Raw genomic sequence first — 16,970 nt, forward strand, 5'->3', positions numbered from 1 at the left:
ATTGTTCTTCAAATGATGTGTCATCTTCAAGAGCCCAAAGTATACAATGATTTCTACATAATTGTTTCATCAAGAACAATATCATATTGCTGCTTATCAAAGCAAAAAAAAAAAAAAAGACATATAGTATCCATTTCTTAAGGAATGTAGATGTACTAACCTGAAAGATTTGTTTAAGGCTATGCTCAGAGGGTGCTGGCAGGCACAGCATGCTGAAATGTCTAATGAAACGAGGTGTAACTGGATTACGACCACCACCTGGAGGAGCACAAGCTGCTGCAAATGTTACATCCTAGGGGACAAACAAAACCATCATGCACACTCTGTATCACATATAATATATCATTATTGTACTCTCTCTTAAATCTAATAAAATATACAGACACGCAGGAATTTGCTTTTTTGGTACTATGGTTTTTCCTGTTACATTACTTGTTTTTAAAGCAAAACCATTTTTGTGTATATTACTTATTTTAACTAGATTAACTGTCAAACCAACATCCTGTGAAAGTCAGAAAGAGGGTAGTTTTATAATTGTTCATGGTAAAGTCTGCACATATCTTTTACATGCAGTCTTTATCCCAAATTTTCAAAGAAAACTTATGCGCATACATTTGCTTAGAACATTCACAGGTAATTGGCTTGGTATGTGAACAGATTAACTCACACAAAGTTACATCTGCTTTTCAGAGGACATATGGGTTAACCAATGTGCATACCTTTTTAAAATAAAATAGTATTCACATAGGGCTAGATTTTAAAAGCACTGGGCGCGTAAATCCGGGGCTTTGCGCTTCCCGGCGCAAAGCCCCGGGAAGCGCATAAGTCCTGGGGCTTTGTGAAAGGGGCGGGAGGGGGCGTGTCCGGGGGCGTGTCCGGGGGCGTGTCCGGGGGCGTGTCCGGGGTCAGGGGGCCGTCCACGGCGGGTCCGGGGCGTGGCAACGGTTCGGGAGCGGGACGGGAGGGTGGTCCCAAGTCCCCCGGCACTGCGGCCTGTGCCGGGGGATGCCGAGGCGGCGCGAGCAATTTACGCCTGCTTCATGCAGGCGTAACTTGCAAACAAAGGTAGGGGGGGGGGGGATTTAGGTAGGTCTGGGGGGTGGGTTAGATAGGGGAAGGGAGGGGAAGGTGGGGGGACGTGGAAGGAACGTTCCCTCCGAGGCCGCTCTGATTTCGGAGCGGCCTCGGAGGGAACGGAAGCAGGCTGCGCGTACTTATTTAAGATCTACCTCATAAATTCTAATTCCATACCCAGAGCGCCTCCCACCTGTACACATAAAAAGTACGGTATGGGCCAGATTTTATAACATGCGCACGGGCGTAGATTTGTTTGCGTATGGGGGAGCACAATTGTGCAACCTCGGTGCGCCAAGCACCCTGCCTCCGTTCCCTCCAAGACCGCTCCGAAATCGTAGCGGCCTCGGAGGGAACTTTTCTTTCGCCCCCCCCCCCCCTGCACCTTCCCCTCCCTTCCCCTATCTAACCCGCCCCCCATACCTAACTACCCCCCCAACCTTTATTGAAGAAGTTATGCCTGTCTCTGGGGAGGCGTAACTTGCGCGCACCGGCTCTCCATCCCCCAGCCCGGTGGCTGTTCCGAAGGCCTCGGTCCCGCCCCCGGGACGGTGCCCCGCCCATGGCACCGCCCCTGGAATGCCAATTTTTTCCAAGCTCCCGGGACTTATGCGGGTCCCGGGGCTTGCGCGCAGGGGGAGGCAGGAGTAGGTTTTCGGGGGTTGCGCATGTATCTTACGCGCGCAACCCTTTGAAAATCTACCCCTATATGAGTAAATAGGTTACATGCATTCTTTTATGCACACTAAACCCTGAGCTATTTTCTGTTAGCAACACTACAGGAATATAATCTATAGAGATATGGGCTAATAAATCATCAGCATATAACTTACATTCCACCTGTTTAACTGTAAGCCCTTAATCTGTGTCTCCTGTCTGATAGCAATGGCTAGGGTTTCTAGACCATATTGAACAGAAGGGGTGAGAGAGGGCACCCTTGCCTAATTCTCTTCTCCAGAAGTATAATATCAGAATCTAAATTATTAACAAATATTTTTGTCTTAGGGCCTCATTTTCCAATATCGCATTGGTATCGCATGCGATACCAAAAAGGGGTGTACCTTATGCTAATAAGCATGTGTATTGCAAATTGCGATATCAGCTATGCAAAAGGCTGTTATTGCAAGTTGCACTATCTACATTGCCAGTATATATTGTGGTTCATGATGTTTCTGGACAGGCCTGTTTCAGTATGGAGAGAGAGAGAGAGACTGACTTGCTATAGTGCCTCACTATAGTGCTTCCTCCCTAGACAGGTATTTGTATCCCTATGGGAGGCCCACCTAGTAACTCGAGGTGAGGGTTAAGTATTAGTGTAGGGGGATAGGGGCCACTTTGACATTCAACGTGAGATGTACGAACAGAACAGTGGTCTCTTGTGAAGATTTGCTGGCCTTCGGAGTGAGGAAACTCACTCCAAGATGAGATTTGTGCAATGTTCTCTCAACCTAGCTTGATGGACTCAAGCTAGGTTGAGCAATGTTCTCTCAACCTAGCTTGATGGACTCAAGCTAGGTTGAGAGAACATTGCACAAATCTCATCTTGGAGTGAGTTTCCTCACTCCGAAGGCCAGCAAATCTTCACAAGAGACCACTGTTCTGTTCGTACATTTATTTTATTTATTTAACATTTTTTATATATCGAGGTTCTGGTAACAATGTTACCAATCACTTCGGTTTACATATAACTTTGGGATGACATAACACAAGTGTCTTACATAGAACAAGGAAATGAAGAACTGGGTGAATAATTAATTAAATTAAATTAAAATTGCATAAAACATTAAGAGAAACAACATTTTAAATTACTGAAATCTAACATACTAGCGATTCATTGAATGTCTCACGTTGAATGTCAAAGTGGCCCCTACCCCCCTACACTAATTCTTAACCCTCACCTCGAGTTACTAGGTGGGCCTCCCATAGGGATACAAATACCTGTCTAGGGAGGAGGCACTATAGCAAGTCTCTCTCTCTCTCTCTCTCTCTCTCTCTCTCTCTCTCTCTCTCTCTCTCTCTCTCTCTCTCTCTCTCTCTCTCTCTCTCTCTCTCTCTCTCTCTCTCTCTCTCTCTAAACAGGCCTGTCTGGAAACATCACAATAAACCTTTACCAGCCTCTAGCACACAACATAACACAAATGAAAGAGGTGCAGTTATTGGCTACACTGTGGCTGTTTTGCTGCACACGATAAATCCTCCCTACTTTACATTTGCTCCGCCCCCTGAATACAAAATTAATAATTTGCATTCACAAATCGCATTAACGGCTGTTAGTGCGATTTGCGGAATTATCACCCACGGTAACTCCTTGGAAACTGAGGCCCTTAGTGTTGGTATATAATAGGTTAATTATTTGAACACATTTTGGGCTGAAGCCAAACCATTCACGTCTAAAAATTAAAAATCTGTATTCAACCTGATCGAAACTTTTTCAGCATCCAGAGATAAAGCCACCATTGTGATCTGTTGTTTATTAGACATATAAATAATAACTTTCAAACAACTCCACACAAACCCATATATGCACGTATATGATTCCACGTAGACTTACTGAGGCATTTTAGAATCTGCATGGATGTTTCTGTTAAGCTTCTAAAATATGTGTATCAATGGCCCCAAAAGTCTTTGTATACTTTTTCCCTACAACTAAATACACGTGTACTTTGAGATGTTCATACATACTAGAAAACATGTATGAGTATGTTTTTACACACATGAATGCACACATATGCACACTTCCTGTTTCCCAGGATGGGTTCATTCCGAGATGCCCCCCCTCCCCCCCAGGCAAGGCAGGCAAATGTTATCAACAGGAATGGGTCTAGACTGGCATCCCTGGTGGTGAGAAAAGAGGTCCTCCTGTTCTTCCACCCTGGGGTCACGAGGAACAACAAGCATATGTTGGGGTGTGCAGGCCAAATTCAATTGCAAAGTTTCCTTCCCCTGCAGGGTATGTACATAAGGTGAGTGGGGATAGGGGTGGGGGTGGGGATTGAGATGCAGATAGATGGGTTATGGTGTGTTTGGGTGAGGGGGCTTTGGGATGGTTTTGAGAGTGGAGAGGATAGGGGGCTTTTGAAAGGTGGGGGATTTTATGGTTAAGAAGAAGGTAGAGGAGCTTTAGGGGGCCTTTAGAGGGATAGGGAGGGTTGTGATGGAGGCAAGGTGGGCATTGTGGGTTTATGGTCGGGTAAGAGCCAATAGGCAAAAATGGATTCAGAAACAAAATCAAATAAATTTATTGGCATGCTAAATGTACATATTCTGCAGACGTTTTGTGGAAGATTGTGGAAATTGTGCATTGAAGATTGTGGAAACTGCAGAATGCACGTTTTAATAATAAATAATAAATATATAGAAAGAGTAATATACAAGGGTAGTGAAAAAGGAAGTAAATTAGAAAAAGATCATAAGTATTGCAAAGGTCCAAGTAAGGGAAAAAACAGCATCAGTAGTATGTTTCTGGTTTTGATGCTGGATCCTATTGCAGAGCTGACAAGTGTCCCAGTTCCAAGAGGAAGAAATTTGGGCATGTCATGGTTGTAAACTTATACCCCCAAAATGTGTGATATTGGTAGTCCCAGATTCTTCACTTTGTAATCAGTGCTGCTGGCCACAAATGCATCAGAATGGGGTTATTTGAAAACCTGGACTAGCCTGCAAACTCCCTTTTTAAAATTTATAACTTTTACTGTTTACTTGTAACAATTTGTTTTATTATTTTTAATTTTATTTATATATTATTGTATATATTTTTTTGTTAGTGACAGTTTTACTTTAATTTTGTATCTGATTTTTATGGTTTTTAGATTTAATAATTAATATATATCACCTTGATTTTCAAATTAGAAAGGCAATTAAGTAAATAACTAAACTAAATTCTTGAAAGTGGGAACCTTGGCTCTTGGGTATTCTCCCTATTCCACTATATTTTCTGGCCACGTAGCAAGATACCACATATTTAGGATCGGCATTTGTTTTAATCGAATTTGCAAAACTCAATAAGATTCAATTAGTTTCATTCAGGGAGACTACAAATGAATTGAGTAGCACCTCAAATTAAACACATTTTATTCATTTAATTCAGTTAAAACTTCCACTTGGGCCTATGCCTACATCCAAGGCCAGGGACTTGCATAGGGCATAAACCAATGCCCAAAGCAGGGGCCACAGCCTGTGCTTGAGCGTGATGCTAGGGTCTTGGCCGAGGCCGAGGCTAATGTCAGTGCTGTAGCCAAGACCCAAGGAAAGGCCTAGCTCCCTGACTAATCATCTGATATATCAGATATCAGAAGCTGTAGCCAGGCCAGGTCCCAAGGCCAGGTCTAGGCCCGTCGCCAGGGCCAAGTCTGGTTGCTGGGTTCTGATACCTGGGCCTCAGTCCAGTCCCAGGCCTGATGCCTGGTTTCTAGCCCAGAGATCGAATCCCAGTGCCTGGGCCTCGACCTAGGCACGAGCCTAGCCCCAGGCCCATCAGTGCCTGGCCTGGAGGCCAGTTCCTGATGCCTAGACTGAGGCCCAGGCCTGATGCTGGGCCTCAGCAGAAGGACGGGTCCCAATGCCTGAGCCTCAGCCTAGACTGGAGCCCGAGCCCAAGAATGATGTGGAGGTGCAGTCCAGAGGTCAGGTCCTGAAACCCAGGCCCAACATCGCATCCTGGCCTAGAGGCTGGGTCCCAACACTGGGGCCTCAGCCTGAACCCAGGCCTGATGCCAGGGCCTTGCCTGGAGGCCCTGTCTCAATTCCTGGGACTTTGCTTAGGATCAGGCCCAAGCCTGAAGCCCAGTCCTTGGACGACCTTTTCACAAGTCTTCTGTCTTCTTTCTTCTTGTTGGTAATGATGCTGTCTGCAGTGGCTGCACTGAAGTTAATTCCAATATATCTTCCCCAGTGGATGGTGCCATTTTGCTGTAAATGCATCAAGACCCAGCCTCCAGGCAAGGCCCGGACATCAAGCCTGGGTTTCTGCCAAGGCCTGGGCATTGACTGTGTCTGGGCCAAGGCCCTGGCAGGCTGAGCCACCGCGTCAGGCCTGGGGCCAGAATCTGGCCTAGGCCAATGCCCCAGCAATGGGACCTGGCCTTTGGCTGAACCACAATGTTGGGCCTGTGCCTAGGCTCAGACTAGGCTGAGGTCCATGCATCAGGACCCGGCCTAAAGACTGGGCCCCGGCGTCAGGCCTGGGCCTAGACTGGGGCTCAGGGGTCACTACTCAGTCTCTGGAACTTTGGCTGAGGCCCTGGCATCAGGCATAGGCTGAATTATCATGACCAGGTCTCCAAACCATGACCTTGAAAAGATTCTAGGCAGAGATTGTGGCCTGGGCCTAGGCTTTGTCAGTGGATCCCCAACAGAATGAGTAAATGGGGCAGGTGGAAATCCTGGCCCTGGCATTTTTCCGGGTGAGAGGAATGGGTGGTGGGGATGAGAGGCCTTTTGAGGTCCAGTTTCCTTTTTTTTTACATTTTTTAAAACTGATTCATTTTTTTTAAATAAAATAAATATATTAAACATTAAACGAAACTAAATTTGTGAGGATTAAAACCTCTCGAAAATAAAACATCCCTACCACATATTGCTTTATGAAGGGCGAGAAAAGAGCCTTGAAACAGAGTCAAGGCTTCAGTTGATAAAATGGAAACACACCACTGAAGATGTCACAAAGCCAGCAACATTGAACTAAGTGCTTTGTATTCCTATTTCTATGTTTAGATTGAGGACCCCAAGAAGAAGGCCTGGAAGCCTTGCCAGAAGGAAAAGAAGTTGCTGAACTAAATGTGTGCCTGGCAGGATAAGACCAGAGATGTTTATTAAATGCCCATCAGGGAGATGCCATCATGCTCTATTTCCTGCTTCCACCATAAGCCCCATTATTGCCCTGCTACTCTATAAGACCCTCATGCACAATAACTTTGTACTTAGAATTGGGCAGCACTGTCATTTAATGCACTCAAAGGACAATTATTAAACTTTTACCAGGAAATGTCAAGGCCTTTCATCCATAGACTTGTAACTGTATCATGGCTGTTGATGGACTGAAATCTAGGGCACAAACCAACACTGACATACTGAGGCTATCTCTGAGCCTTTGTCATTAGTTAGGTGCCATGCTGTAAAGGACTGCTGTACAGAACCCTATTTATAGGCTTGCCTCTCCCTATAACACCTGGGTATCTCACCACTAAGAGCATTTCCTATTACCTCCACTTCTCCCAGATAAGCTGTGCCCTCTAACAGTTTGTATGATGCTACACATCAAACAGTGGAGCATACAAATTGATAGCTTGAAACACACTTCTTGCTCTGTTCACAGATATCACCAGCTAGGAGGAAGAGTTGAAAAAGCACCCAATCTCTCCTGCTGTTGCAGCACCACTACCACAAAAATCACCAGTGGACCCTGCAACACAACAGCAACCACTCCTGCCCTACCCTGCGCTCATCACCACGGAAGGCCCTGTGCCTAGATAGCTACCCATTTCTTTCCTCCCCATTTGACCCCAGGAACCTTAGTCCTGTGGTAGCCCAGCCTTTGCTGGGTAATTGAGGTAAGCAGCTCACTAGGCAACTTCTCCCAGATTCAAGACAGCACTTCTTGGCTGCAGAGATGGACTCTATGTCTGAAGCACCTGCTCCTAGCCCTGAACTCTGAGTTCTAGCATCTATTGAGGTAGTTGTCCAGAGGATGGGGGAAGATGTCCGTAGCATTCATGGTGATATCAAGAGGCCAGTAGAGGTGGTGGAGCATCTCACCCAGGGCAAGAGGGCTACATTGTCGTTCTTGAGCTAATGAGTATGAAGTAACTACCATAGCCCCCAGCCTCATAGACAATTCAGAATCTGGCCTCCAAGGGCTCCTTGGCATTTTTATGCTACGTAAATAGTTTTATCCCTAGGTTTTTCCACTGTTTCCCCTATATAATTTTTTTGTATTTAGTTTTTAATGCTTTATTTTATATATAAACATTTTATATTTATTTTAATAATGTGTGAGCCTCTTGCTTTTGCATGCTAGAAACATTCTAACCCTTTCAACACAGCCTACTGCATTCACCCTCATACATACACACACACATACACTACAAACATAAGTCAATGGGGAGACAAGGAGCTGACAGTTAGCAAACCTTGCAGGCAGATACAGAAAAAAGTGCAGGAGAGCCGGTGAGCGCCTGCTCTCCCGACGCGCGCACAGGCCACTCTCCTGTGCGTGCGATTTAGTATCGGCCCACATGCAAATGAGGGCCCGCGGAAAAACGAGGTGCTAGGGACACTAGCGTGTCCCTAACACCTCCTTTTTGACAGGAGCGGCGGCTATCAGCGGGTTTGACAGCCGACGCTCAATTTTGCCGGCGTCAGTTCTCAAACCCGCTGACAGCCACGGGTTCGGAAAACGGACACCGATATAATTGAGCGTCCGTCTTCCGACCCGCGGACTGCTGGCCGATTTTTTTTTTTTTTAATTTTTTTTTACATTTTGGGGCCTCCGACTTAATATCACTATGATATTAAGTCGGAGGGTGTACAGAAAAGCAGTTTTTTCTGCTTTTCTCTACACTTCCCTGGCACCGGCAGAAATTAACATCAGCTTTTGGGCAGGCATTAATTTTTTTAAGTAAAATGTGCGGCTTTGCTGCACATTTTGCTTTCTGGATCGCGCGGAAATAACTAATAAGGCCATCAACATGCATTTGCATGTTGTGGGCGCTATTACTTTCGGGGGGGGGGGGGGGGGGGGGGGGGGGGGGGTTGGCCGCACGTTTTCAATGCGCTATTACCCCTTACTGTATAAGGGGTAAATCTAGTGCGTCGCTATCACTCCTTTCATTCTCCTATACACACACATGATCGCTCACTCTTTTCACTCCCTTTCACACCCATACCCATGCTCACTTGCACATTTATTATTCTCCCTCTCCCATATTAACTCTCACTCTCTCTCTCGTTCTCCTCACCCCAAACCTGCCAATGACAGCAGCCTCCTCTTTCAGGGTGGTCAGAACTACTACAACCCCTTCCCTACACAGGCCCTTTGGATGATCTCCTCTTTCCTTCTGTCATGGGCGCCTATGCTCTCCCTTCTTAAGGCTGCGGTGCCCACAAATGTCTTCCTTGTTTGGGGATGGAGCACGCACCTTTTCCTTCTGTGGACACGTAGGCACAACCTCTATCTTTTTTCCAGCACAGGGCCCAAATTCCACCTCCTTGCAGCCACGCAGCTGAAGTTCAGGCAAGGGAGGGGGGAAGCATGCTCCTTTTGTGCATGCATAGGCCCAGTCATTCTTTATTCCAGCACTGGCTCACACTCCTTCTCCTTGTATTAGTGGCTCAATGGATCTCTTTTTTCTGGCTGTGCTAGCCTGACAGATTTCCTTCCTACTGCACGCCCAGCGACCTTTTCTTCTGGGGTCTGCTTCTGCAGCCGCACCCAGAGTTTTCTGATGTTGGCCTAGCGACCTGGCATTTCCTTTAGAATTCTGGAGTCTCCGGGTCAAATCCAGAGAGTTCCCAGGTATGACAGTTAGTGACCTTGTCACCTACAGCAAACCTTCCAGAAGAGAAAAGATATCATTTTGATATATTGGTAGGAGGTCCTTTTCTCAGAAATGGTTTGATCAATCATCGCTATTTCCCTAATAATGGAGCTATAGATGAAAGCTACAGTGAAAATAGTCTGTCTCAACCCATGTTGAAGAAGACATACCTGGAGTAATACAGATGGCTGAGCAGACTACAGGCCACATCTTTACTTTCTCTCTTCTTGCACTAGCTATCCTACCCTGTAAGGGCCAGCTTACCTCTACAAAGCTACCAGCTTCCAGCAGCTAATCCCTTCATTATCATGTCCACAATTTTATCTCTAAAAAACACATCTTCCAATAGAGATCTGCTTGTCAGAGCACAGGTTTTCCCTGGGCCCCTGTCCATGTAAGCAAACGTATTTTAGGGCTTTCACTTTGAAGCTTCCAGCTGTGAGCTATTAGGGACTTCTCAATCTTTCCATTACCTCAGCCCTTCACACCACCTATAACTGGGAAGAACTGTGACACAGCAAGCTTTCAGAGCTTAGCTATCACCTGAAGCTGGGTCAGAACTGTAATTTTTCTCAGCTGTTTCCCATCCAGATATCAATTATACTACATGAAGTTTGTAAGGTAGATGTAGCTAATGAGACCAGGTATAAACTAACAGCCTGATGTCTTCTACAACACAGGCTGCATACACCTACTAAAATTATTTTTAGTTGCTGATTGAAGGTTCACTTCTTTAATGATTAAATATCAGAAATAAGAAATGAAAACTAAGGCCAAAAAGTAAAAGTTCAAGGCTTCAGATGATAAGTTCATCATCTATACATGCCTTGCTCTCCTTATACTCAATATATAGCGTAGGCGCACATTGCATGTCATCAGGGACTGGCAAAGCCAGTCCAAGTGTTATCCCCACTGATAGCAATAGGAATAAACCCTGGACTGGCTTAGCCTAACCCTAATGACATTGAGCCTGCAGCTAACCCTATAACAGTCCAACTCTACACACACTCATGAAGAAATTATATTCACAACTTAACAATGATTAAAAGTGAGTATTTGAAGCAGATATATGCAAGTATAACTTACATGTTTACTTTTTTTTTTAATCTATGCTATAAAAATGTAAATTGTGTAATTCCTATTTCCAAAGGGTCACCTTCTCAGTCTTGGAGAGCATGGAGTAGCTCAGCCAAGTTAAAGGAAAAATCTCTCCTGAGTTGTGAAATGGGGACAGGCAAACTGCAGGGCCAAACTGGGCCATGGACATACTCTGACTCTCAATCAAAAATCCAATGTCCACTGCATAAAAAGTTTGCTCCAAGCAAAAATATAGTTTATTTAGAAAAAGTTTTCAATCTCTTCAAAAGAGTTAACAGTAAAACATATGGAAAAATGCAGAAATCTCACATCTTGTCCATAGTGAGTCAAAATGAAAAATCATAGCTCACTTAATACTTCCCTCTTCAGCCCAAAACCCACTCTCTTCACACAGTTACTTAGGGGATGATATTCAGCCAGTTAAGATAGCCATAGATATATCTAACTAACTTTAGATCTGTTGCACAGGGAAGTGGACTCTTGGCCTGGTGACGAGTTGGTCGGCCCTCTGGTCGGACCCGGATGGCGGCTGCCACCACGAGGCGGAGTACAGGAGGAAAGGTACTCAGGTGTGCCTCACAGGATCTCAGAAGAGACAGTTCAGAGGGGTGCCCACCACCACCAGGGTGCACGGACGTTGTCCAAGAAAGAAGGCCGGAGGTCTCGGGAGGCCGGCAAGGAGAGTCCAATTGCATATCAAGGCTAAAAAGCCAGAGATCAGTCCAGAATAGTTAGCCAAGGCAAGGTCGGGTTCCAGAAGGCAATCAGCGTAGTCAGGTCACAGGCAAAGGTCCAGGCAGGCGGCAGGTAAGGATAGTCGAAGAACAGGCAAAAGGTCAGTACCGAGAAGACAGTCCGGGGGGTACTACCTTGGAAGGAGAGATGAAGGAACAGGAGGACGCTGGAACTGGAGACACTAGGAGCTGAAGACACTTGGAGCTGGAGACACTTGGAATGTTCCCCAAGGAGAGTGCTCAATGAAGGTCCAACCGGACCCGGACTTCAGCCACCGAGAAGGCGGACACCAGATGGAACGGAAAGTCCAAGCGATCAGCCAAGGACAGGATCCAGGGCGAGCAGTTGACGGGACAAGAGTGACCTGATTCCAAGGCAAAGTGGAAGTAAGCAAGCATCCCTTAAGTAGTGCCAGAGAGGTAACTCCCTAAGAGGAGCTTTAGGAGAAGTCCCCGGGGACCGCACCCTCACTGACCCTTTAAGTTCATGGGAAAGCCACGGGCCCGCCCCTTAGGAGGAGCTGTAGCAGGGAACAGGACCCTGGACAGCGGCGTCCCTGCCGCTGCCTTGCAGAAGGAGCCGGAGGAGGGCTGTGGACAGGCCCCGATCTCATCGGCGGCATCCAGCCACGAAGAGGAGGTCTGGGGCTGGCTCGGCCGCAGGAGAGGTCCCGGCTTCGGCGGCCTCCGGGCTGTGAAGCCACCACAGGTATCGGCGGCTTCCAGCCACGTGAGGGAAGGCCCGGCATGGCTCCTGCCATGCCAGCAAGATGGCGGCCGGGCCACAAGGATCCCCGGCATCAGTGGCTCCTGCCACGGGTAGGAGAAGGCAGGCTGTGGCCTTTCTGGGTTGCGGAGCAGCGGCAGCGGCACCACCGTGGAGGTATGAGGCAGCTTGTGGCTCCTGCCATGGGCCGCATTGCAACAAGATCTACCTACAGAGTGGCCAGAGTTAGCTGGTTAGGTTCATTGGCTAACTCGGAGTATTGGAGTTAGCTGGTGAACCTAACCAGCTAATTCCACTCCTCCTCGGAATGCCTACCACCTGCCCTGGGAACATCCTGACATCTGCTAAATACTAGCTGGATAACTCTTTATCTGACTAGAAATTAGTCAGATAAGTCACTGAATATCACGGCTCAGGCATTTATATGGATAACTTTTCAGTTCTCCGACTAAATGGTTTTTGAATATCAACCCTTTAATGTCCACATTAATACACATAACACTTGTTTGGATGGCTGCAGACAACGACTTCCTCCTGTACATGGAATGCAGTTTCCCAGCCCTGCTCAGAGCCTCCACACAGTAACAAATGTCCTTCTGGTCCTGATGGCCCTTCTCACAGTTCCTTTTACTCTGTAAGCTCCAAAATAGTTTTCTCTTTACATTTCTCAGACTACCTGAGAAACTTTAGAAGTGTCTCTGCCTAACTCCTTCTGATTGATTTGTGAATCTGGAAAAGCCCCAATCCTTATCTGAACCAGGGTTATATATCCTACTCTAAACCATGCCCAAAAGGGATGTACCAAACTGTCTGTCAAAGCGTTGTTTGAAACACCTTCTGACCAAGAGATAATCTTTGATTCACTGGAACCTTCCCAATTCATATTACATAACCCTTATAAGATTTCTTTTAGTAGGAAACTATCAATGTAACATAACACAACCTCTGAATATTAAAACCTGAAGAATTTCTATAGCACACAGGTGACAACTGTATGCACGAAAACCCTAATCCTTTATACTCATATGAATGTGCATTTTACATGTGAATGTGTGTATATAAGGACTAGTCTCATAGCCTCTCTATCTAACAGCACTAATTCTGAAAAAAGTGGAGCCCTGCTTAGGAAGCCTATCTTCCAGTGGACCTTCTGGTGAAGGAGGTAATGAAGGTTCAGAACATCATATATGGGAAGGAATCACATAAAGTAGTATCCTACCAGAAAGCACAGATCTGTGAAAAAAAAATCCAGGATTACCTCAATGTGGTCTTCCACAACAAGCGGAGTGTTAAAGATCTGAGTCACAAATGCAAGACCTCCAATGTCAAGTCAAGATGAAACAAGCCAGAATGAAGGAAGAGGGGCCTGCAAGCCAAATTTCTTTCACCCATGCAGAATGGGTGGTTCTCAGTACCATATCCAAGGCTGCTGTGAAAAGTGTGGGAAATTTGAACATCTCACATCCTCAAGGCTGCCAAAGTAAGCAGCACTTATCAGAAAGGTATTGAAGGAAATTTCATGCCATGAGCATTCCTGGGAAATTTGAGTTGTGGTCACCCTGAGATTGCTGTTGATTAGCAGAAGGTGGGGTGGGGAGGGGGGGAGGGAGAAGGAATGGAATAATATGTATCAGCTTTCTCTCTTCCACCTCCCTTCCACCCAACTAATCCACACTTTCTCTTTCTCCCACCTATCACCATAACCTGTCCTCCTCCAGAGATGATCCCAGCAAATGTCCCCTTCCTCTGTCCCTGACCATAGCACTCTCTTTGTTCCCACCTTCTATAGTCACAGCTCCATGAATTATGCATCCTCACTCTACCCTTAGCAGAGTGAGTCCCCAAGTACTGGAATCACTGCTCTAGGCTTAGTTTTGTGTGTATTGCAGTCCCTCTCCAGTTTCTGCCCACATGATTCTTGCAGTGTTCTCTGCAGGCTTACTGAGGAAGAGAAGTAGGTGAGCTGTATAAAGAGAGGCCCGGAGATTTCTAGAGCTCCCTGAGACCCTCCAACTGATGCAAATTCCCTGAGTCTCAGGGTGAAATCCTGAGAGTTCCCAGGTATGGTCTTGACTATAATAATGTGTGAAACTAAACATATAAATACATGTGTACCTTTGTTAAGATATTCAACAGATAGGGCCAGATGTCAATAGCTACACCACGCTGTCTTTCCTCTTTTTGTTCATGCAGGACAGTGAGAAAATCATGAATAATGTAAGTGTTGGCATCTAAGGGAATGCTAGATTAGAAGATAATTGAGTAGCAGGCGTCTGTAGACTTTAGACCTCTGAGCAGTTCTTCATGCCTATAAAGAAGGAACAGTGGTAGAAAAAAGAAACTTCCTGTAAAGAGACTGTGAGCTTTTGTGCTATGGCAAGATTGATGCAGCCTAGTAAGTGAACCTGCTAGGACCTCAGCGACAGCAGGTGAACATAACTTGGTCTGGGACAGCCTGGAGCTTTGCCTAAACCAGCCCCGTTCCCTGCAGGGGTTGGCTGGACTTAGGTGGATCCCAAGGATGATCCAAGAGATGGGCCAACAATTAGGGCAGGCAACAGGCAAGGCATAGTCAGGGTGTGAGGCAAGGTTAGGACCGGGCATCAAGCAAGAGAGAAGTCAAGGTCTGAAGCAGAGGTCAGAACTAGAGAATCAGGCCAAGACAAACAAGGCACAGAGGGACAAAATGGACAAGGCCAAGAAAAGACTCTGAGGATACGGACAAGGCAAGCAGACAGGGAGAGGCCACAGAGACAGGGCAAGGACAGGCACAGGACAAGGCTAGACGAGGCAAAGCTGGATGAGGTAAAGATGGAGATTGGATGAGGCAATGCTTGGATGAGGCAAGGATGGGATGAGGCAAGACTGGACAAGGCAAGACTGGAGGAGGCAAGACTGGAGGAGGCAAGACCTGGGCTGGCACACATTGTGACAACATGTACTGCTGTCTAGTTAGGGGACCCATTGCTGAGGCGAAGAGGAGAAATCGCAGCTAAGTTTAAATACCCAGCCGCATGACTTCATTAGGAAGTACCTGCCAAGTGGATAACTGCCACAGGGCCTTTAAGAGGCAACATGCAGGGCACACACATGCCTAATGAGGTGGCGGTCACAGCAGCCTGGGAGCATTGGCAGCAGGGACAGTGGCCTTGAAGCTTCAGCGACATCAGGGTAAGTATGGCTGGTATGGCCTTCCTGCAGCGGCCAGAGTGTGTACTGACAGTCTGTACATTTTTTAACTTTTTACAGGGGAATAGACTAACCAAGAATCTGATGGCCCCAAATCCAGGGACCTTGGAAGGGCTAGATAGCCTGCACAAGTGTTCTCAGAAAACTCTGAGAAAGATGATAATGAGAAGGATTCTGCAGAGTCTAAGACTAGCAGAAAGGAGAATGAGCTGTAAATAGCAACAAACACTGAGCATTGCCAGGCTATGTTGGAGGAGGAGAAGGAAGAGAAGCCAAGGTCACCTACAAGTAGCCACTAGTCTTGAGATACTGAGGTATGCAGAAGATGAAAGGAAGGCAAGACACTTTGCCTTGCACTCCAATAGAGAGCTGTATGTTGCAATTAAATAAGAGCATGGCAGACAAGATAGCGGGCTGTCCTAAAGTTAACCAGATATAAGGCTAACTTTAAGATAGCTGGGTATACTCAGTGGCACTGCAGCTGAATATCAGCCCCCTAGATTGTAGGAAAACTAACTTTGTGCAAATGGGTGGAATACCTTAAGGAGTCATAAGATAGATGGAAAATCTAGGGAAAGTGGAACAGTGGGCAAAAATGAAAGGAGTAAGAAAAAGTAAGAACTAAAAGGAGGTGATCATGCCCTTGTATAGGTCCTTGGTGAGGCCTCACCGGGAATACTGTGTTCAGTTCTGGAGACCGTATCTCAGGTCCAGAGAAGGCCTGGCAACCACAATGGTGTGGGGTCAGAGTATTGGAAGACTTCTGAGGAGAGACTGAAGGATCTAATTATGTATACCCTTGAAGAGAGAAGATGCAGGGGAGATATGATACAGACTTTCAGATACCTGAAAGGCTTTAATGGTGCGCAAACTTCAAGCCTTTTCCTTTGGAAAGAAATCAGTAAACCTAGGGGACATGAAATGAAACTCCGGGGGGGGGGGGGGAGGGGGGAGGATGCCTGGAATGACCTTCCAGATGAGTCGATGAAGATGAAAACAGTCAAAGATTTCAAAGGGGCATGGGATAAACACTGTGGATCCCTAAAGGCTAGAAGATGGAAATGAAAAGAGAGCATGGAGGTAACTTGCTGGTGTGGTGGTTACTAACCTTAACAGAAGGTATGGGAATTACTACACTTAACCAATAAGCTTTGATGCTTTGATGCAACTACAACATTGTTCTCTACTTCAAAGAGAGAGGGAAAAATAAAATTGAATTCAGACAACAACCAATGAAGCCCTGTCTTTTACGGTCTGGGAAACGGATAAGCATGGGGATAGTCTGCACTGAGTGGTAGTTATTACCCTTAACATAAGGCATAGATTTAATAGATTCCTTTGACGTAACTGCAACATCACTCTCCACTTTGATGGCAGTGGGTGGGGTTTGAAGTGGATTACATAAGGGAAAAAGCACAGGACTGCATCTATAGTCAAGTCCATAAGCAAAGCATATCAAACAGCACTGTCTGAAGTTTCAAGAAGGCTCATCACCCAGTAAAAGAAAAACATGGGGGTAACCTGCACAGCGTGGCAGATACTACCATAAGAAGCTTGATGGTCAGACTGGATGGACCATTTTTATCCTTTCCTGCCGTCATTTCTATGTTACTA

The 16,970-nt window shown here is 46.1% G+C and overlaps 1 protein-coding gene across 1 annotated transcript in view; it reads right to left on the bottom strand.

Moving 5' to 3' along the window:
* DNAH6 (dynein axonemal heavy chain 6) overlaps nucleotides 1-16,970 on the bottom strand; it is a 3,261,518-nt gene that overhangs the window by 1,575,509 nt on the left and 1,669,039 nt on the right. Inside the window, 1 exon segment of the mRNA XM_029602297.1 lies at nucleotides 161-292. Coding sequence (XP_029458157.1) covers nucleotides 161-292 — 132 coding nt within the window.

Source organism: Rhinatrema bivittatum, chromosome 1 (assembly GCF_901001135.1).
Source record: "Rhinatrema bivittatum chromosome 1, aRhiBiv1.1, whole genome shotgun sequence".
Taxonomy (NCBI): Eukaryota; Metazoa; Chordata; class Amphibia; order Gymnophiona; family Rhinatrematidae; genus Rhinatrema; species Rhinatrema bivittatum.